Below are 22,635 nucleotides of genomic sequence, written 5' to 3' on the forward strand. Positions count from 1 at the left end.
TCTGATTATCAAGACTTCATTCCAGTCTATGGCGTGCCTATTATTTCACCTCTTAATAATTCTTTTCAAATTTGGTCAATATTTACTAAACAAAAATAATAATGTCCAGACATATACATACTCGTGCAAAGTTTCACAATTTGCTCATTCGTGTGGAGGCAACTATATTGCGTATATTAACGTCCTTTACTGATCAAATTCTTATTCATTTACGTATCTGTGTTCATTGTTGCCAGCTGCATCACCCTATACGAATCCCGTCAGGACTGAAAAGATCAAAATAATCGGTTGATTTTGACATAAATAAGTTCATGACTGCTTCCACTTATTGATATAGTCATTCCTGAGATTGAGTCGCACTCGTCGTGCATGGCTTTTTGTCCATGGTGTTTAGGTGAAGGCGATCTAAGGCTGATGGGAAGCATCCGCCCCAATGAGGGCAGATTAGAGATCTACCTCGAACAGCATTGGGGAACCGTATGTAGTAGGAACTTCAACGACACTGACGCTATGGTTGCGTGCAGGCAGCTAAGTCTGGATTTCACCGGAGCCAAGGTGGTGACGGACCATTACGCCTTTGACCACGGCGTCGGAATGATGTGGTTTACCACGCCCTCATGTAGCGGCAACGAAGACCGTCTGACAGATTGTTTTATTCGTGATTACCAGGAAATGCTTTTTGGGTGCGACTTGATCATAGACGTCGGTATCAGGTGCCTGAGATCAGTGAGAGGTAGGTTTTAATTCAAAATGTTGTTAATTTCGCCGTTCACATGTGAAACGTGTGATTTGTCATGCATTAAAAAGGTGAGAAAGGCAATTCACCAACTTGGAAGGACTTCACGGAAATTGCCCGTACAAAACAAAATAAATAGGGTCGGCCTTTTCATTCATTCATATCACGTCATAAATTTGATTGGTTGGGTTTTGTTTTTTCTTTTTACTTTCTCGAGGAATAGGCCTATGATGCAGATATCTTATCAGTAATCATGCCTGATGTCTTCTTTTTTTCTTCATATATGATGTACGTGAAGTTGCCGAGGGAGCCAATGAGGGACTTCAAAACAATGGTACGTATTTTTCCCCATAATATTCATTTACTTCCATTCAAATGATACCAAAAACAGCAATTCAATTTAGTATTACTGTACAACGTGTAATATAAATAGTTCTTTTAGTAACATATTTTCGAACTAGGAAATAGAAATTAAAAAATGTAACTGTTGATACACACAATTTAAGTTAACGAAGATAACAACTGAGACACACATTTACCTCAATAACAAATGGATCGAAAATAGTACAGAAAATTACCAACAAAAAAAAGCTATTTTATCTAAATTTCATTTTATGTCATAATCAATACCATCACAAAACAACTCCCCTTTACATCTGCTCCTGATAATATACTTTTACAATAGTTATCCAAAACATTAAAAACCCTCCATGTATCTTCACCTCCCCTCCCCTTTAAATTACAAATATCAGACAGGAGTCTGTCATTGCTCGTGATGTCCTATTCCCATCCTCACCCCGCGCCTCAGTATTACATCAGGGCCGGCGCAGCCGTGGGGGCCGTGAGGGCTCGGGCCCCCGCACTTTTTGTGCACCATACAAAGGAATATATAAGGTGACATCACTTTGGGCCCCACACTTTTTTCAACCCGGAAGTACGTAAGTGGCACTAAAAAAGAAATAGATCGAGATCTTGAAGTATGGCGGCGGTAAGGTTATGTGTTTTGTCTGAAGACCTTTTTTTTTTATAACACCCGGAAATGGGAGGGAAGAGAATGAGCTGAGGACCTTTTTTTTTTTTTGCTTGTCAGCTGAAGAAACCCGGAAGTGGACGGGGAGAGATGAGGGACTTTTTTTTTTTTTGCTTGTTAGCTCATGAAACCCGGAAGTGGGCCCCCACACTTTTGAAAACACTGCGCCGGCCCTGTACATAACCACCTGCAGGGCGGATCCAGGAATTCCGTAAAGGGGAGACGCCTTTACAAAATTAAAGGCAGAGTTTACCATTTGCAGATGGAACAAAAACACAGCATTAGTGCTTCTAAATAGTTCTAAAATGTAAGGGATAGAAACAACCAATGTAAAAATTTGAACCAGTATAATCGATGTTAAGTATTTTTAAATATATAAAATGTGAACAATACGTATAATAAAAAATGTTTCCAGATTAAACCGTCTACAGTTATAGTTTAATGAGAAAAACGGTGATATCTCCTTATATTTTAGGCTTTGTTGCAAAAATTTTATATAGTAGGGTGTTTTGTGATACAACTGACCCACACAGTATTATGCATCTAAAGTGATATCTTGAAAATATTTTAAATCACTGCTCCAAAAGGTCAACAGGACCATAATGGGGGCGCACGCCCCCCCCCCCTCATTTTTTTCTTTTTATTTCTTTTGTTTTAAAAAAAACTAAAGAGGGGGCGCGCCCAGTGCGCCCCCCTCTGCATCCGCCACTGACCTACCATTCCCTTCTCTCCACAATCCGCAGCCCACCCATGCCCATTACAACTACTAATATACTACCTAACCACACACGCACATAATGAATGCTCAGCTACACACACAAACAAAACCATCTCATCTTCAGGAATAAGGCACAGCGCTTTTATAAGTCCAGTCGGAGAACTTCTTGGGAACATCCCTTTCAGGTCATATACACATGTGAGGGAATGCGGAAATAGAAAACATGAGCAAAAGTTTAATGAAAACTGGACAATCTGTTGGATCGCTGGATATGAGAACTACTAAAGTTTGTGATGTCACATGACATTGTGTAGAACGATATAAAGAAAATAATTTTATAAAGAAAATTCAGTTTCTTCGATTCAATTCACTTTTCTTGCATAATTCATGAGCACTTGACTTGCCTCTATAAAAATGCAGGGGGAATAATATTACCCTTAACTAGGTGTTTCAAAAAAACATTTCCCACTTTTGATTCTTAATAATTCATAAACTATATATCAGATAACACTGTCATTGATATGAGTAATAGCTGAATAGTGTACAATTTGGTTGAAGGTGGTTTGAATATGAAAACATAAATCAGTTTCATGAAATCCATGATTAATTTCACAGTTAGGTTCCAGGTTTTGCTCTATTTTCAACCCTCTGTACAAAATTTCACTTTGCACAGGGGTCAATGGGTGTGTATGGGAGTGTGTGGTTAACACCCTGACAATGGTCCTAAACAATGGTTAGGGTTTGAATGCTTCATTATTTATTCATGAGAAATTCCACTATCACAACTAGTCTTTATTCAGCCTCTGGCAGTATCTGTGTAAAGTCAAACGCCTGCAGATACTGTCGTTGGGTCTCGATAGGTGCTCTCCCTACTTCTGAAAAACGAAATTACAATGAATACCTTCTGTTCTATCGTAAACATGGTGACAGGAAGCAAAGAAAATCAATTAGAGTATACACTTGTGTAAATGGAGCCTTAAATAAATCTACTGTGAAACATATCGCCCCAATGATAAATGCTGCTGAACTCTTTATCAAAAATGATTTCTTTTTATCAAAAAGCGAAAAATTTGTCTGACTATTTAATTAGTAGACAGTTGTATTAAAATGAGGAACTTTAGATCATTCATGCTTATTTATATCCCAAATTTAGTGATATGTGAAGCAAAAATTGAAAATGATTGCCAGCTGGAACGGAATGTGGTGTTTGGAAGCACATGGAAGCATATGTGCTTACTTTTTCCATGTGCATACAGTTTACCCTTTACCGTGCATGAATCCAGACTAGCAGTGCCCTGGGCAATCCACATGAATTATTGATTAAGCATTCATGTGCCAGGGAGCACGAGACTGACGCCTAGTCAACAGGTGGTTCAGGCATGTCTATTGTTCAGGGCCATTGTCAGCACACACTCACATACACATCATTGGTTCCTGTGCAAAGTTCATTTTTGTACAGAGGGTTAAAATTTGATCAAAATCTGAAACCTTACTTCAAAATCAATCTTAGATTTAATGAAACTGATTTATGCTTTCACATTTAAATTACCTTCAACCAAATTGAACACTATTCAGCTATTATTTATATCAATGACAGTTTTATCGAATGAATAGTTTTTGAGCTATCAATGATCAAAAGTGGGAAATGTTTTTTGAAACACCTAGTACATCAGTGACAAATCGAGGGAATGTGTATTTTTTCTGAAAATTATATTTTGTGATATTCCCTTTATATTTTCCATGTCTCGTTCTACGCACATGACGTCGTCAACAGGACGGTAGTAGTTTTCTCATCCAGTAATGACTGGGCAGAAACTTACAAAATTTATAGCTTTTGAACAGATTGTCTGATTTTCGTCAAACTTTCACTGATGCGTTACTAATATTGGATAAGGCTGATGGAATTCACATCTTTACAGTGATTACTAGTCATACAATCATTTTATACCATTAAGGCCTTACGCAATAATTACTGACGAGACATCAAACCAACCACTAACCTGCGTGTCCCTTCAATCGGTATAATTGATATGAAATAGGTATGTATCTGAATTTTTTCTATTTTGTTTTCATCTCCAAAAATTTCTTGCCAAACATAAGTTATCATTCCTTTTTTTTCTGACTGGTCAGAATTTTGGATACCAGCAACCCCGGTTTTGGTTGGCATCGTGATCGTATTTGGAATCATCTGCATCGTTTACAGAGCCAGCCGATAGAGGTCGCCATCTCGTCTACAAACATCATAATACTAGTATTTATACCGTTATTTCCCAAGCTGCCAGGACCAACGCGACTTCAGCAAAGGCCACACCTTGGGAGCAGCATCACATGGTGCTGATGTAGCAGTAAAATGTGCCTTAAGAGCTGAGAACCCGTACAGGGCCGGTATTCATAAACGTGTAGGAGTCGTAGGGGCCCGGGCCCTCACCTGTGATTCGGTGTGTACACGAATAGAGTACCATTATGTAGCGTAAGAGTAAATCTCGTATCAAACATAGTGCTCACTATTACCAGGTCCTTTCATTACTAACATAAATATCCCCTAAATACCAGTGTATATACTCTTCATGACCGTGTCTGTTGTTGCAATGTGTCAGTGGGGAATAGTTGATAATTTATGAGCTCCCATGTATGTTAAACTAGTCAAAACGACAGCAATTTACTTTATCAGTATTTATTATCATTATGATTATCTATTCGGTATTTGCAAGATAATACACGTGATAACAGATAAACAAAACAAGCAAAATACAAGGGTACAAGATGTCAGGCTTTTCCTGGTGCGCTTCCCTAAGTTGCCGGGTAGGAAAAAAATCAAAATCACTATTTGACATCAATGTGATATTTTTTGTCTTTCTTAATAAACTGAAATACGTTTATGTACTCTATATAGTTCACGTAAGGCTGTCGGAAACGTTTACAGGAATATCAACTGTACATGTACATGTATAACATTTTTAGCAAGATATTGAAATGTCTATGTTTGTGATCAATAAATCGAACACAAGTGTAGACTTGTACTGCTTTATTGTTTAGTGTTGTCGCTGTCTCATGATAAAAGCCATTACTAATGTATACATTATGTCCATTACTAGTAACATTTTTTGCTTCAGGAACTACATGACGCCACATCTGAATCGTGGTGGAGAAAAAAAAATCATTTTATGAATTCGAGGAGGCGGTGGCAAGACTTATTCGATACACGTGCTTAATGTCATGTTTTCAGCCAAAAAACCCACAAACAAATGACAAAAAACAAAAAACAAAACAAAAAACTTTACTAATACTTCATGTAAAGTGTTAGCTTATTATTAATGTAACAACAAAGTTTATGCCAAGTCCTGTACTGGCACTGATATATTCAACTCATGAATGAGCGAGCCCTTGTTAACAAGAACAGCAACCAAATCAGAGTACATTGTACTATGCTCGCCACTAATCTCTCGTGGGATACACAGGGATCAGTGATTGCCCACTGCCCGCTCTGTCAAAGAGATTTTATAACATCTCTTTGTCGTGTTTGCAATAGTGACATACTGCCACCTACGATGAGAGTTTGTGATCGCGCACTGCAAAATTATAATACATGTACATGTACATAGGTGTTGGGACGATCAAATGTCAATAGAGGACCACATCCACGGGTGTAGAAAGTATGTTGTGATGAGATGGTGTTGAAAAATGCTCACCTGGCACTTCGTGGTGTTAATTTGACACTGTAGCTGGTGATATTTCTGACACTGCGTTGGTATCAATTCCACAATGACACCGCATCAAGGTGTTGATATGATATTGCTGGTGTTAATGTCATTGGTATAACACCCGTCCATCTTTAATAGCAGACCACATCTACTGGTGTTACTCTGGTGTAAATGTGTTTATACCTTTCTTCAAAAATCAAGCCCTTTATCGGAAAGTTCTTGATCGTCTTGTTGAAGTTCAAAATCATCAATAAGAACAGTAATTAAGAAACTATTCATAATAATTTTATATTTTGATATGACACCCGGAGGTGTTATAACACCATAAAAATGAGCAATGGAAATTTATCACCAGCTTGGTGTCTCATATCTAACACCGGACTTTTTGCAGTGCGCGATTGTGTAATCCCCGATGTATCATTTTTGTATTGAGAATGAGGCGTATACTAACAATAACACGTACATCTGAAAAAGAGTCATTAATCTCTCACAGGAACGTTTCTTAACGTAAATTGTATTTGCGCAGTATAGGTTATCACCGAATTCAGATTTAATCCCAAACGTTATGATTTCATGTCATTTCATTTGTTTCATTTCCAACAAAGCAAAACATTTGCCACAAAATAACACAATATCAATACAATATAGTAACGAAGAAAACGTATACTCTGATAAACAAATGCAAGAAGGAAAAAACGCCTCTTTTACATTTTGACCTTTTGGATTTTTTTTTCGGGGGGAAGCGTTCATTTGTTGATTTGTTTCATTTGCCTTTATTTGATGAAATAAAATTTTCACTTTCATTAGGCAAAAGTAAAACAAGAAATCACCAAAAATATATGGTACTACAGCATAGGACAGGAAAAAAAGAGCAAAATGCAATGCCAAAATGGTGATGATGGCCATGATGATGACGATGATGATTTAGTTTGTGAGGGCGATAACATAATATTTACATGATAATATTAAAGGTCAGTTTAATATCAAAGGAATTTCTACTGAGGCTTACGGCATTCACCCCCTAGTTTGGATGACAATTACATTGTACTATCAACAGACCAGTTCGCTGTCAGATGTCGTAATCTGTATACAGAAATTATACCTAGTGTAATCATTATGGAGGAAAATTGATGTTCTATCATTACGCAGCACTGGTGAGAAAATCCATCGAATTTCTCAATCGACTCCCAATGCAACTTCAAAGTAAACTACTCCGAAATTATCTGTAGCGTAGGTGAAGATATTTTGAAAAATCAGACAATCCGTTAAAGGGGACCTCCGGATGATTTCCAGACTTTTACATTTGAAAAAAAAAAAAATGAGTACAGAGTTTCAGATTTTTTATTGATTGGGATGAGGAATGAGAATGTTTTCAAAATCTATAACAAAGTGCAATGAATAAGGATGATGACATAGCAGCCTCACCATAAGAATGCATGAGTTGGGGCTCAAGGAAGCAGAACAAAAGAAGAAGGCATGCATAGATTTTTCACAGGTGAACTTGTTGAGCAAGCGGTATTGTAATCGAATTACACTGCTACATTTCTGAAATATTATGAGGCTCGACTGATGTCATCAACACTGTTCAATGTAATTTGTCTAAGATTTTCAATTTATTGGTTTCTCTGCTCAAGGACCACAATAAATTCCACGAATCTATACATGGAGCTGTTGATTTATGTACTACATGATGGGAAATTATGAAAATCGTCCGGAATGCCCCTTTAAAGAGTGATGCACTAAGTGTAAACTACTGCAGTAGTCGATTTCATGGGACGCCCTCTCCAGATGGAACATGTACATTTCACGATGTCATAGTACATCTATCACCATGATACCTTGGGTCCATGGTATAGTGGAACGATAAAAAGAAAATAGTAAAGAAAGGAAAGAAAAAACAACAACAAAACAAACAATTCTTCTTCAATTGACATCGAATTAGCACTAGACTTAGCTGTTCTGGGAAGGCATGGAGAATAATGTTTGCAACTCCATCTCATGAACAAGCAGGCCTATGTTGATTTTGATAAGAAATTAATGCAGACCATCTGATTTTACTTTGATTATCAACTTGAACATGGCGGAAATAGAGGAGTACTTTCACTTTCACCATTCTCAATAACAAGTCAAGTTACGTTTCCTCTTTTTTTAAAGAATGTATATTCCTGTAAGAGTTTCTCTCTATTGTATTGTCCTGCTTCGGTATAACATCATAATTGTTACATAATGTTGCCGTCTAGAGCGGAAATTAGCCAAATTACAAGTAACAACAACAACAACAACAATAATAATAATAATAATAATAATAATAATAGAAATAATAATAAAAATAATAATAATGATAATAATAACAATAATGATAATAATGATAGTAATAATGATAATAATAAATGATAATAATAGTCATCATCATAATCATCAACACATTGTCGGATTCTCCTCAAACGTTTACTTTAGCGTTTAATATTTCCACTTTCCTTAACACGGGCAAGCGCATGGTGTGTTTACAAGTTTGTGTATATGTTTGTGTTGAGGTGTCTGTGCGTGTGTCCGCGTGTATACGTGTGTGTGTGTGTGTGTGTGTTTGGGATAATAAGATCAGGCATATCATTATGGTAAGCATACAACAGATTCGTTTGGCCTGTCATGCCGTCCCTCACAATCAACAACGAGGACTAAAGATAATGAAGAGTTTGATGCCAAATAAGAGTGTTAGTTTGAAATATCTGCGATTTACAGGAAACAGAGAAAATGATAGGAAATTTGAATATTTGATAATGATTCCAAGAATATTCCTTGATAATTATGTAGGCCCTATATAAATAAGTAAGGGCCTACTATACTGGAAAAGTTTAATTTTGCTCTATCTGATGAGGCTATACTTTGAAATATTTAGAATTGGCGCTTAATCTGTGTCATTCTTCATATACAGGGTAAAAGTCAAGAGCCGAAGGCCTTGTGTTGTGAGCACAAAAGTACATGTAGGGGGCCTATAATGAAATTATTGTGTTTCGTGCCATCGTGCCCCACTTCAAACGGTCCTATTGACATATCGACATGAGATGGTTATACACACATGCAGACATCAAGTTGTTATGGATAGGGAAACGCTTTGAATTGAATCAATGAGAGAGAAAAAACTGTCAAAAAAGGTCCATCCAACAAAACAAGAAGTAGAAAGCTAACAAAAAAGCAAAAACAAAAATCATGACTCACTCTCTGACCCGAGTTCGCCTCGGTTACGGATACGGGCACTCTGACCAACCGAGGACCCAATGAAGAGGCTTCAAACACATATCTCTCATCCTAGGATTCTGCACCAGGAATATACTGTACAGCTGTAGTTGCAACTGATCGAAAAATTGCCCTACATCGATCGGAAGATCGTTTGTTCGAATCCATCTGCCCGAGTATGTATATGCCCTTGATTTTTTTTTTTTTTTAAATCATTGCTACTACTCAAGAACACTGATTAATTCGACCCTTATTTACATCGATGCAGGACAACTTATCAATCAGTTGCAACTGAAAAAAAAAACAACTCGACGCAAGAATTTCATTAATTCGAATATTGTTGTTATTTTACTTAGACAATACCCGGGAGGTTCGTCTCACCTCCCTGACAATACCATTACTAAGCTTAGTCTCGACTAGTATGCCTTTGCGTCCCAGAATATCAACGCCCTCTAACGACGAAAGAAGTAACAGGTTGCGCTGGATGGTAGTCTTGCAGGTTTGTCTAGGCGGCGACTTCTTGGGGAAGGCGCATTTTGTGGAAAGGACTCAACAGTTGGCACTTGGGTCTGGAACGCGTCAGACTATACCAAGTTTGACCAAAGCGGGGTGGGGGTGTTATTGATCCTGATTATAGGTCAAAGTCGACTGTTATGCAATCTTTGAATCGCCCACGCCTCGGGAGAACAGAGGCAGCGTGGGCATTTAAAAAGACTTTTCCAGGAAAGATGAATGGGAGGAGCGGGAGAGGAAAGGATCGGAAAAATAAACACAATGGCAGAGAGATAGGAAGCAGTGATGCATAATATATTCTTCCTCATAACAAGACATCAAGGTAAGGAGTTAAGGAATTAAAAAAAAAAAAAAAAAGATTACTAACTTTATTGGTTGCACTAAACAGAGGTCTTTGAACTTGGTTTCTCTGCAAGACAGAAGATTTAGTTCTGCCGGACTGACTGCTAGAGTGCCATCACAGGCCCTACTTTATATTTCCAGAACTGATGAATAAAACAAATTACTTTGACACGAGCATTACAACTCGGACATGCGTAGGCCTATAGACCCTATAGTGTGTAGGCCTATAATGAACCTGAACCCCCAATTCCTGACTGTTTGATAGTAGTAATTTTACAGAATTGAAGATTCTGAACGTGCAAAACAGACAGGTCACTTCGTCGAAATCTAGTAAAATAAGCGAACAGAAAATGTATTGATGAATGGATATAGGCCCTTTTCAAGTCAGGACCTAGCATGTTGGACTACTAGAGTATTATACATTACAATGTCAAAACTATTATGCTACGCCGGTATGTGTACATAATTATGTTGAGAAAAAAAAAAGATCGTGCAGTTTTGAGAGGAAATCACATTTTTTCTTTGTTTCCACCACTTTAGGGGCAAAAAACTTCAATGCAGTCGCAGATTTTAATTCCTTATTCTAAAGAATTCTGTATACCCCAATAGGACTACTCATCACTCTGTATATTTGTTTTGTGTTTGTTTGTTTCTTTATACTCGAGAATTAAGACAATTAAAATTGAGAAAAACGGTTGGGCCCTGTTACATGAAACTGTATAATCGAACACTAAAACCAAACAATGAAACATATTATAAGTCTGAAAAAAACCAAACATAAAGTTATATGTTTGCTTTTTTCTGGTTTTTTTTTTCAGGGTTACTTTGTTTTTTATTGTAAAAATTCATTTTTACAAAACCAAGGTTTGTGTAGGGTCCACTTCGCACAGAATGAAATCATTGAAAGCCAACTAATGATGACAGACATGGGGGAGGGGGAGGGGGGGGGGGGAGAGAAAGAAGTTGCGTCATAATAGGTGCGCTGGCCACTGTCACAATCATACAGTGCTAGTCAGCGATCATAAACAAAATTTGTGTTCATGGGGTATTACAGTAAATGTAACACAAAGTACTATTATATCGGGTTATATAGCAATGTTTGAGTGATTGATCGATTGTTTGTTTGTTTGTTTGTTTGTTTGTTTGCTTGCTTGTTTATTTGTTTGTTTCCATTCACCACTGTGGGCTTTTGATACCGATACCTATGTGGCCAGTAGCAGTAAAACAAAAGTGATTATCAAATATACTAGCAGCGGTGATGCCTCCAATTTTCACTTCTTCTTTTCGTTGTTGTTCATGGAAACATAATTTGCAAAGCTGAATGCATAACATTACCATCAATGACCATGGCATTTGGTCAATGAAATTTATTCAGGTCGGATCAGAGTTGTAGGAACGAGGTCAGATTAATCATCAACAAAACGGGTAAAGTCACACACTCCGCGGGCTTTCAGTTTATCGTACTGTAGTATGTGTTTTACGCATGCAGTGTTTGTATTCATATGGCACGGGATGAGCTGCTGCGTAGCTGTTACACACATACACACAAACACACGCACATCCTCTTGGCCTTACACAGTTGGGGCTGTTAGGGCACACTCGTAAGCTCCTATGTGAATCCGACCGACCGACCTCATCCTACTTTACCCACTCATTGATCTCGTGTACGTGTGTGTAGGGGTGTGTGTGTGTTGTGTGTGTGTGTGTGTGTGTACGTGCGTACTGTACATAGCTGTAGTAGTAGCGTGTTATCACATACACACAGTAGTGAGTATGCTAGACCTTTGATGCTATGCTAGCGCAGCGTACCCACCGTGTGTATTGAAAGACTAGCAAAGAACCTCGTAAAAAGAAGTACGCTGTACCAGCAGTGGCGAGGAACGTTGTTTTCGAGCTTATTTTGAATGCCTTCCGTCGAACTATGTCTCTTTCATGAAGGATTAAACATTGACCGAGAAGATGGTCTTGATCCTGGACTTAGTGGCTCTACTGGCCACAAACAAAACAATATCCTTTGGGGCACTGTAATTGAACGACGTCGTCAAGAGGAAAAGCAAAGCCGAATGTACGAGACAGAGCAAATTGATCGCAAACGATCGGGCAGTGAGACCATTGGCAGGCAGCCCAAGCCCATCGCTGGTTGTGAGCGAGAGTATGAACTTGACGGTACGTTGTTGATTAGATCTGTTTTACCCGAAACTTTGTGTAACAGATACCCTACTTATCATCTCATAATAGCTTGTTCAGCAAGCTCATGGCCACTCCAAATGAGGTCGACGAGTTCCATGATTCTCAGCAGTGGTGTCCGTTGTGCTCCGAGCGCATAACAGACCCCAAAATATTGCAATGTTTGCACAGTTTCTGTCGGCCTTGTTTGGAAAAACGTGTTGCTGAGCCAGATCGTGTCAAATGCCCGGTTTGCATGCATGAAACATCACTCGGTGATATGGGACTGGATGGTCTCACCTCTAGTATCCTCATCAACAATATCCTTGATGTTGTTAGCAGTCATGATGATGAATTGGATGGCAGAATGTTTGGCAGTGCAGAAAACCACAGGCGACAGTGCAGCTCCTGCGAAGAAGGTCAGATTGCTACGAGGGTGTGCAAGGACTGCAGTGAGGCTCTGTGTGAAAGTTGTGTCCTAGCTCACCAGCGTGTGCGCCTCACGAAAGATCACACCATTGTGTACTTGGAAGGGGTAAATGGCAGCAGACCTCATGCCAAGGTCCCAATGCTCTATCCCTACCATCAGTATGGCCTTGGGTACCAACCTCCGAAGATGCAACCTGTCTCAGACAGACCACCAAGCTACTGTGATATCCACAAGGAGATGCTCCGTCTGTATTGCGACACCTGTTACAAGGCCATCTGTCGAGAGTGCACCATGGTAGAGCATAGTGGCCACAGCGTAGTCTACCTCCAAGATGCTGTTCAAGATAGCAAAGCCATGACCATGCGCATGCTGAATGATGCCAAAGCCAGCTCCAGAGCACTGCAGGAAAGCTTAGCCCACACACAAGCAATGGCAGAAAGAGTTGAGATCAGGTGCCAGGCTGTGGCGTCTGAGGTGCGCTCAAATATCCGTCGGCACAAAATGGCACTGGATGAGAGAGAGAGGGAATTGCTGCGCAAGGTTGAAGTCATTCGGCAAGTAAAAAGCAAATCTCTTCATTCGCAAGCTGATGATATCCAACAGGCAATGGAGAGCTTGACAGAGTGTATGGGAACTGTTGAGAAAGCTCTTGACTCGGGCACAGATGTGGATGTCCTGAAAACAAAAGAAAAGATCACATCTGAGATGCGTACACTGAAGAGTCTGAGGGGCTATCTCCAGCCTCAGGAAGATGATGGGATCTTCTTTACTCCACCTGATAGTGTCCTGCACACTGCCATACTATCAATGGGATACATCAGCAGTAGTGCTTACCCCCCAAATTGCTTTGCCACTGGTGATGGATTGAAGCGTGCCTTGGTTGGAAAGATTGCTTCTTTTATGGTTCACTCTAAAGATCACAACAATGAACCGAGATGTGTAGGCGGAGAGGTCTTGGAGGTGACAGTACGTGGGCCAGACGGGGTCTTGTACCCAGCAGAAGTCATCGATCAACAAAATGGCACATACCTGGGCAGCTATCGACCTACACTCGAAGGACAGCATTACCTGTCAGTTACCATCAAGGGGAAGAATATCATGGACAGTCCATTTGTTATCACAGCACGAAATGCACGCAACTTCACCACCATTGGTCCAGCCCTCATGACTTTCGGAGGTGAAGGAGAAGGAGATGGACAGCTTTGCCGACCTTGGGGGATTGCTGTTGATGCTGATGGCCGTATCATCGTGGCAGACCGCAGCAACAATCGCATCCAGATATTCAACTCAGATGGCTCCTTCAGTCATAAGTTTGGCTCACCAGGAACGCGTAATGGACAATTTGATCGCCCAGCAGGAGTTGCAGTTAGTGGTGAAGGCAACATCATCGTGGCAGACAAGGATAATCACCGCTGTCAAGTCTTCACTGTGCAGGGCCAGTTCCTTTTCAAGTTTGGTGAGAAGGGGAGTAAGAATGGCCAGTTCAACTATCCCTGGGATGTTGCAGTGAACAGCGAGGGGAAAATCCTGGTTTCAGACACCCGGAACCACAGGATTCAGCAGTTCAACCCAGATGGTACTTTCATCAATAAGTTTGGCTTTGAGGGAGCACTGTGGAAGCACTTTGATTCGCCCAGAGGGGTGGCATACAATAATGATGGCCACATAGTTACTACCGACTTCAACAACCACCGTTTGGTAGTGATTCATTCTGACTTCCAGTCTGCACAGTACCTTGGCTCTGAGGGAACCAACAATGGCCAGTTTCTGAGACCTCAGGGAGTGGCTGTGGATCAGGAGGGCTATATCATCGTTGCCGACTCGCGTAACCATCGCATTCAAGTATTTCAGCCAAATGGCAGCTTTTTGTGTAAGTTTGGCATGCCAGGTACAGGCTCTGGGCAGCTTGATCGCCCATCTGGTATTTGTGTATCTCCTGATGGTGTCATACTGGTTGTAGATTTCGGAAACAATCGTGTGCAAGCATTCTGAAGTAAATACGGGTACTTGAAGTAGGCCTTTTGTGTTACGAGGTCTGAAGTATTTTATTGGAGGATAATTCCGGGCTTGTGATATCCCCACTTTCGTTTGCATCATATGCCTGTAACACTCTAAAATGTTGTGTTTGTGTGTAAATTAAAGTGCTCAAAGCAAAGTGTTTAACATTCTCTGACTCAAACTTCCAGGCAGGTTAGCAATTATGATCTGATCAACAATGATATGCGGGTACTCAAACAATGATGAGATGTTATTTTTCTGCTACATATCTGCCCTTCATCAATTGAATTGTAATGGCGTTGCAGTTTTATTCTGGCAATTTTAGGAAAATGAAATAGAGTTTCATCTTGAACAAACTCCTCATTCTGTGTACAAACTGTATGTTTGTGTATACCATGACCTGCACTAAGGCCATCTTGTTCCGTTTCAAGTACAAGTCTTGGGTTATGAGGATTGCTTTAATATTATGTGCTTATTGTGATTTATGGTAGACAAAAATACAAAGGCTTGCTGCGCATTCGAAGTATGGGCAAAGAGTTTCCTTGTTACAATTAAATGACTGGAAACGGCTTCTTTTTATCTTTTCAAATTCAGTGTCAGGCCATAACATAATGAACAAGAGAGACACATAGCGCTTTATGCTCAGCTGAGTGTAACTTTATATGCTGTTTCACATATTGGCCAACTGGTGCAGTAGGCTTTTGCTTGAATACCAGGCATAAGAACTCGTCATTTTAGCTGGCATCAGTGTTGTGTTGAGATACCAGAGCATCAGTCCAGAAAATGACAAGTACAGACATAATCTGCTGTGTCTGGCATAGTGTTCCTGCTCTATAAGCCTACTCTCTTTGTGCTGTGCATTATACGATACAAACCGAGCAGATGTTTATCAATTTGATGTGTAAAACGAAAACGAGTACCCAACTACAGTGTAACTTATGGATTTAATAGCATGAAATGAGTTTCATATACACTGTTCATTGAAATTAGTAGGGGTTTTTTGTTGGTTTTTTTTTAATGGTTGTTCAGTGCGACTTGTGCATTTTTTTTTTGTCAAAATGATTGCATAATACATTGAAAAAATGTTGTGCTTTTGTATACCTTAGTTTGCCCTGAAGGCAATACTCGACCCAGACTAACTATTTTCTTAAGATGACATGCTTTGCCTTGACAAACTGCTTGCACTGAATACATCAGATAGTGCATTCACACCACCATCACTAATTAGCCAGTTTCAGGCTTCATTTCATTTTGTTACCAAATCTTAAACAATCCTGCTTTCTGAGCATACAGTACATTGTACGTGTTGAAAATGACTACATACATTGTACAGTCATCAAAGGGCATGCCCATGACAAGAGTTGATTTATTTATTGTTTCCCCCTTTTTTTAATTTAGTTTTTATTTTGACTGAAAGGGTAAGGGTTGAAAGGAAGGAGATGAGATTTCTTGATGTGGTTGACCACTCCCAATAACAAACATGGCTGCGCTTGGTATCTACCTCAATGTGATTTGGTGTGCTCTACCTCAAGAAGAAGATTACATGTGGTTCAAGATTTCTTTGTCCACGTCTCAGGTTCAAGAATGATGAAGTGATTGTAAATTGCTTATAAAACATGCATGTGTTGTAGATTACGAGGTAAATTGTTTATCCTTGAATTGAAGGAAAAAACTGTACAAACTTGCAGCTGCATTTACTGATATTATATGATGAACAGGCTTCAAGTGCAAAGCATTTTGTTGCCATCGCTTGATTAAAAATGCAAATTTATATTATTTAGATATAATATTCATTTATATGTATTGTGACTTAGCAAAAAAAAAGAGTAAATTGTTGTGCAGGGATTTGTGTGGGTTCATTTTAGTTGGGCATATAAATGTGAAAATATTAACTACAATAGTAAAGTTTTGCTGTCATTTTGGATGTTACTCCCCAGTTGTTACTTAGTATTACCATATAAACCTCTCATTGTCATAGACAATTTAAATTTTTTGTATTGAGCAATGCAACAGAATCCTGAATATTGTACAGCTAGCTTCATTTTCAGCTAATCCAAGTGGCGTTACTGCTGACAATATAAAGCTGTATTACATGTGAAATGTTTTTCATACCAAGTCTTGCAGCAGTTACATTGTATATGATTTGATTATTGTGTGCATGCATTATATATAAATGTGGCTACCAGTTGCACATTGTTTGATACAGTGTTGTACATGTACCAACCACATTTGTAAAAGTTGGAGGCACTTTTATTTCATTCTTCAGGTTTATCAGTTTGTTATGCTCAGGGATGCCTTTTTAACTGATAATGCTCCCAATGAAATCTAAGCTATTATTGCAGAGGGAGCCTAAAATGTAACACTAAATGTTTCTTTTAGTTGAAATATGCCACATTTTCTAACATTATGCTGACTTTGCCAAAGATGATGTAGTATTAGCTGCCAAGGGAAATATACTGCAGCCTGAGTTAAAATACCTTAACTGTCCACTGTAAGATGTAAGGTCACATTTGTTTATTTATTTGTTTGTTTGTTGCAGTTACCTTTCTTAATTTCATCAACATTATTGCCCACTCATTCACAGCTTTGACATTTTGTTTTAGCGATCCCTCCAGTATTTAGTGAGCTCAGTCGGTGTGCATAATTGTTTACCATATTATTCAAATTGTGTTTTTGCAGTGATACTGTGTGTTTGCATGATGATTATGAAATACCCCACTTTTGACAGTACATGTACCACGTCGAAGCATGTTGGTCCAGTCAGGCTTTCCATATAGAGTTATTTTGTTAGGCATGTAAGTTGTAAAATGTCATTGTTTGAGCCCTCAAGATTTTCTGCACATCGTATACGCCTTAGACCCAGTTAGCGAGGGGATTCAAGAGTAGCAGCTCAATTAATTCGCCACCCACCCAAGTACATTAAAAAAACCACAGATAGTACCGGTCTGCAAAAACAGTATGTGTATCGGAGCTTAAAGGATATTAAAAGACATTTTTTAAAGCCAAAACTATACGATCCCTTTAAATGCTCATTAGTAATGGTTGACTCTCGACACTCATTATTCTTTGGCCATTTGTGTACAGTGTAGGCCTACTTACACAGAGATCAGTGATTACACAGAGAAAGTACACTTTTGTAGTACCCAATTTGTTACAGATATTCTCGAATACACCCAAGCTGGGCCAGACTTTTCTCCGTGGTATCCCCATGTTACCAGGTCTTTAAAGCCACTTCCCTGAAAATCACATAACTCCCATTTTTGTTGTTGTTGTCCTTTTGTTTTTTAAGTGTGTTTACACGTATGTAACTGCCACACTGCTACAGTGAAGATTCATTGGTTTTGAAGCACAGCAGAATATGATAACAGGAGGCTTATGATCGTAAGTATGGAATGAGGCATGACTAATCTTGGATCATGGGGAAATTGGCTGATGTCACTATAATAACAAGCCTAGGGTATAGTTAGTCCTAAACTTTTGAATTTGATTCAAAATAGATTTAACTTTTATCACGTCTATCATTTACCACAATGCACCGTAGTTCCATTATGTTCCAAAGTGTGCTCTCTGAAGGGCCTCCTATACATTGTACGTGTGAAATGTGAAATACTGCAGATGCTGAAATTTCACAGAATTTAAAAGAAAAGATTTTGTACATCCTCCCACAATCAAAATGATAATAATATAATAATAATAATAATAATAATAATAATAATAATAATAATAACAATAAATATAATCGTAATCATAATCATAATCATAATGTATAATATAATAATAATAATAGTAATAATATAATACAATAATGATAATAATAATAATAATAATAATAAAGAATAATGATAATGAAGAATTGAATAACCTCCTAAGATATCAGGTAAAATATCGGGTACAGTGTATGAAGTACAACTCTATAAGAGAACTGCAATGTATGTGTACATTCAACATGGCCTGGCAGGCAGCAGCTGCACACAGTTGCCCATCCTGCTGTGTGTACATGTATGCAAGCCTACATGCATGTTTAGTAATGGGAGCTGTATGGTATCCGCATTCCTGATCACAAATATAACCACCTGCAAAACTGATTTAACAACTCACAATTCGCAATTTTTCTTGTAATTTTTTTTTAAATTTTTTTTTGCATCTACAGTAATCACCAAGGCATACTGGTTTCCTAATTATCAATAGCTAAGAATGTAGAGGCCATTGCCTATCTCTGACTACCTTGCCACAATTAATTCATAAAGAGGGGTGGAGATGGGGAGTCTGTCTCAAGTTTTTGCGTTTCATGAGACTGGGATCAGTTGCGGGATGTTATGTGTTCCAAAGCCACCAACAGTCATATTCAGGGCATGTTATGTAGTTGGAGGTGAAGTTTTGTTTTAAATCATTACTCCTTAAGTCACTCCCTTCAGTGTACCAGATCACATCTGAAAACAGCTGAATAACTTATGTTAACTCTTAATTAAGTTCGAAACTACCGATGTGAGAAGTAGAAGTAATGAGGATTCCTTGATTTCCTCAGCATGAAAAGGTCAGCTGGCCTTGTGCTGCAATGCTGACTATGCTGATAGCAGGCATTTCTACCTCAAGACTCAGTATTACCAGTACACCTCAAATCCTGTTTTTTTTTCCCCATCCTGTTTTCCACCAAGCTAGTTGTATTATCTATGCGATGAATTAACAGATCTATTCGTGATTTGAGTGATATCATCTCTGAAATAGAACAAACTCTCATTGGTAGCTTGATTGCATACAATTTTAGGAACAAGTCCTCGATTCATAGGATGTATGACACACGGACTGCAATTTCAGTTGCCATATAAGCACAAAAACACATTAAAAGGATGGCATCCTCCTTCTCATTCATCATCAACATCAAATAGTCTTTATCTCATGCTTTCACAATAAGGCACAAACTGCTTTTTAACTTTCTATAAACCAAGATTATTAGAATTTTTGTGATTGCATAAAGAGAAAATGGGTAGTTTCAATCACAAAATGTTTAATTACAGTGCAGATACACTGTATGTCCATCCTAACGTACACATTACAGTAAATTAATAGAAATAAGAATTTCTGTAAAAATTTGCTCAGGTTTGATTGAACACAATACAAATTGTACCATCAGCATCAAGGAGACTTTTTTTCCTTACTTTTTTGAAGTCATATGCCAATAAAGATGCCAAATAACTGACACCCAGCATGAATAAGATTCAGGCGACATAAGACTATAAACTCAGTAAACATTTACATACACTCATTGACTCATGCTGTGTATACTGCCTGTATACACGTATGTTGTGTCATTTAGTTATTTAACTGACTCAATGCATTTGGGGTATCAAAATGTCATCAATATTTTATGAAAGTATAGTACAGTTTGATTAGATGTGTGTTTAATGAATTGCCTTCATAATTCAAATGTTTGTTTACGGTTCAAGGAGTCTTTTTTGTGTTCTGACCAATTTTGGTTCGTTTCATTTCACACAATGTACACAGCACCTCCTGCACAATTTCCTTTTCTTTTGTATGCCTTTGTCATTATTATTGTATGCATTATTCAGTATTTGTAGAGTGCACCCAGTTCATGTATAATGTTTAATGTCTGGTCAGGTCAATCAAATCATATTGGTATATTTGTGAAAGACGTGCTGCAGGAGAAGGGATTTGTGGGTCTGTCCCTATCATTTTAGATCTCTTTAACATCTAGACGTCTAGTTGCTCACCTCATACACCTAAATGTTTATCTTGTATATGAAATTGTTAATTAGAGATTGTCTGAATTTGCAATTGTTGTGCTACCTCTGAAAAAAATGACAGCTTTTTAAAAAGAATGTCAATATATTCATGTTCAGTGTGGTAATGTAATGAGAGTATTTGAATTTCTAAGAAATGACTTTTAAAAATGATGTGTATATCCATGTTATATGTGTATCGTGATCTGAGGTGCAAAGTTGTGTAGATTGACTGGGAGAAGAGACTTTACCTCAGACACACACTGGTAAAAGAGACAGGAAACTATTATCTCAGGCTAAAACTCTAAGGTAGTCATACCACAAAGAAATACAGTTGAAGCAAAGCTTATGTGCTGTTGTGTGCTAGTAATACCGCAAACAGTCTAAGACTGATGTGCTCAGTTTTCAACGTTTCATGCATGTATCTGCTGTCATTGCTCTAAGCAAGATGGGTGAAAAAAACCCAGCTGCCTACGCCATAGTGTCGCCTTCTGTGCTTGCAATGTAAAACAGCGCTTGCTTCAAAGTATACCCCTCACTCTTGTTCCTGCCATGTTATATGCTTCAGGTTTGCTCAGTAAGAGGAAAAAGTGTTGTGATGTTGTTGTGTTTTTTATATGAAATGCTGCAAGAGTGATTAATACAGGGTGCCATTCCTGTTGTGAACATGCTTATGTTTTGTTTGATTTATTTCCTAGTTTGCTACATGTATGTTGAATGAATACAGTAACTTTCTTTGGAGCAGTCTTATTGCTTGTTCTGAAATATCTAAACAGCACCTGATTCTGTGTATGGCACAATGATTTTCTGGCTTTGAAATAGTCCTGATACAGATCCAAAATGGATGACAGATTCCAAACTCAGTATATAGTCCTTTGATAATGAGTAGATTTATTTCTTTTGATTGAATTTGTGATTTGTAAGACTAATGCTGCAGGGTGCTAGAATTTCTTCAGGCCCAAATAATGAATGTAAGTTTGTAAGTTGTGACCTCATTCGCAGAGACTTACATTGTATCTACCATGGTGCATGTATGCTTTAAGTTTGTCTGTTTTTTATCAGAGAGAAGCTGTTTCAAAGTGCATAGTATGCGGCTGTTCTGTACAAAATCAAAACCAAACTGATTCACCACTTCCTATGGGGCTGCAGCAATGTGTATTGGTATACTTTAACATCAGTGAGGGGTTGATGGTGTTGTTGATTATATCTCTTTTCTTTGTGTTTTATTGGCATGGGTTCACATGGTTTCTTAGAAGATTCTGGGTTCTCCAGAAATGATGAAACATCACCTTCTTTCCATTCTATTTGTAATACTGAAGGATCATTGCACTAATACAGTTAGAGCATATATTCTTATTTGCCCTTTAAAATATATAATTTCTTTCACATGAATCTGACATACGGGTATAATACAAAGAGAACAGCAAACAGATAAAGAATCAATATTTGTATTAAATAAAGAATGTAGCATGTGAACATGAACTTAAGGGGCTACCTCTGCTGTTTACACAGCAACTGGTAAGTGACATCTCATAGCAGCTGGTACAGGTATTACTCATTTTAACTCCATCGTGTTTTCAGAACACTTGACGTTGTGCAGTATTCAAGTCATCAAGCCAGTAACGTACTGGTAGCCAAAGTGGTTCAGGAAACTTACAATTCGTAATGGAACAATGTTAAGGCAGTTGTTTGAGAAGGGCATGGGTAAACAGGAGCCGCGGAACTTTTTTGGGGGTAGGGGGCTGTGGACTGGGTGTGTGTGTCATGGGTAAATGGACCCCATCCCCCCCCCCCCCCCCAAAAAAAAAACCGACTATCATGGACATATACCTTCGGAAAGTATAGGGTGTTGCGATTTTTCCCCTGTTCTTCTGTCCCTCGTCCCCCCCCCCCCATATGTGTGGTTTTTTTGTTGTTTTTGTTGTTGTTTTTTGAGACCCCAAAAGTGTGTGACACTGCCCATGCCCTATGGTTCCGCGGCCCCTGGTAAAGACGCATTTCAGATTCTGTGATGATCTGTGAGTTTCAC

At 38.5% G+C, this 22,635-nt stretch overlaps 2 protein-coding genes across 2 annotated transcripts; both read left to right on the top strand.

The window, feature by feature from the left end:
• Positions 1-414: 414 nt before the first annotated feature.
• LOC139735463 (macrophage scavenger receptor types I and II-like) lies at positions 415-4,827 on the top strand. The gene is made up of 2 exons (XM_071646219.1): positions 415-733; positions 4,760-4,827. The coding sequence occupies exons 1-2, from the start codon at positions 415-417 to the stop codon at positions 4,825-4,827; spliced, it is 387 nt and encodes a 128-aa protein (XP_071502320.1).
• Positions 4,828-12,146: 7,319 nt separating this feature from the next.
• LOC139735486 (E3 ubiquitin-protein ligase TRIM71-like) lies at positions 12,147-15,392 on the top strand. Its single transcript, XM_071646241.1, has one exon. It carries the CDS (start codon positions 12,529-12,531, stop codon positions 14,860-14,862), a length of 2,334 nt encoding a protein of 777 aa, XP_071502342.1. The 5' UTR covers positions 12,147-12,528; the 3' UTR covers positions 14,863-15,392.
• Positions 15,393-22,635: the final 7,243 nt, after the last annotated feature.

Source organism: Diadema antillarum, unplaced genomic scaffold (assembly GCF_040938485.1).
Source record: "Diadema antillarum isolate AM-2024a unplaced genomic scaffold, OU_Dant_1.0 seq00000581_RagTag, whole genome shotgun sequence".
Classification (NCBI taxonomy): Eukaryota; Metazoa; Echinodermata; class Echinoidea; order Diadematoida; family Diadematidae; genus Diadema; species Diadema antillarum.

Bases quoted from the DNA above. Each gene is read 5' to 3' on its own strand.
- LOC139735463 (XM_071646219.1), top strand. From the start codon at position 415: ATGGGAAGCATCCGCCCCAATGAGGGCAGATTAGAGATCTACCTCGAA. The intron at 734-4,759 runs GTAGGTTTTAAT...TTATTTCCCAAG, and splicing joins GTGCCTGAGATCAGTGAGAG to CTGCCAGGACCAACGCGACT.
- LOC139735486 (XM_071646241.1), top strand. From the start codon at position 12,529: ATGGCCACTCCAAATGAGGTCGACGAGTTCCATGATTCTCAGCAGTGG.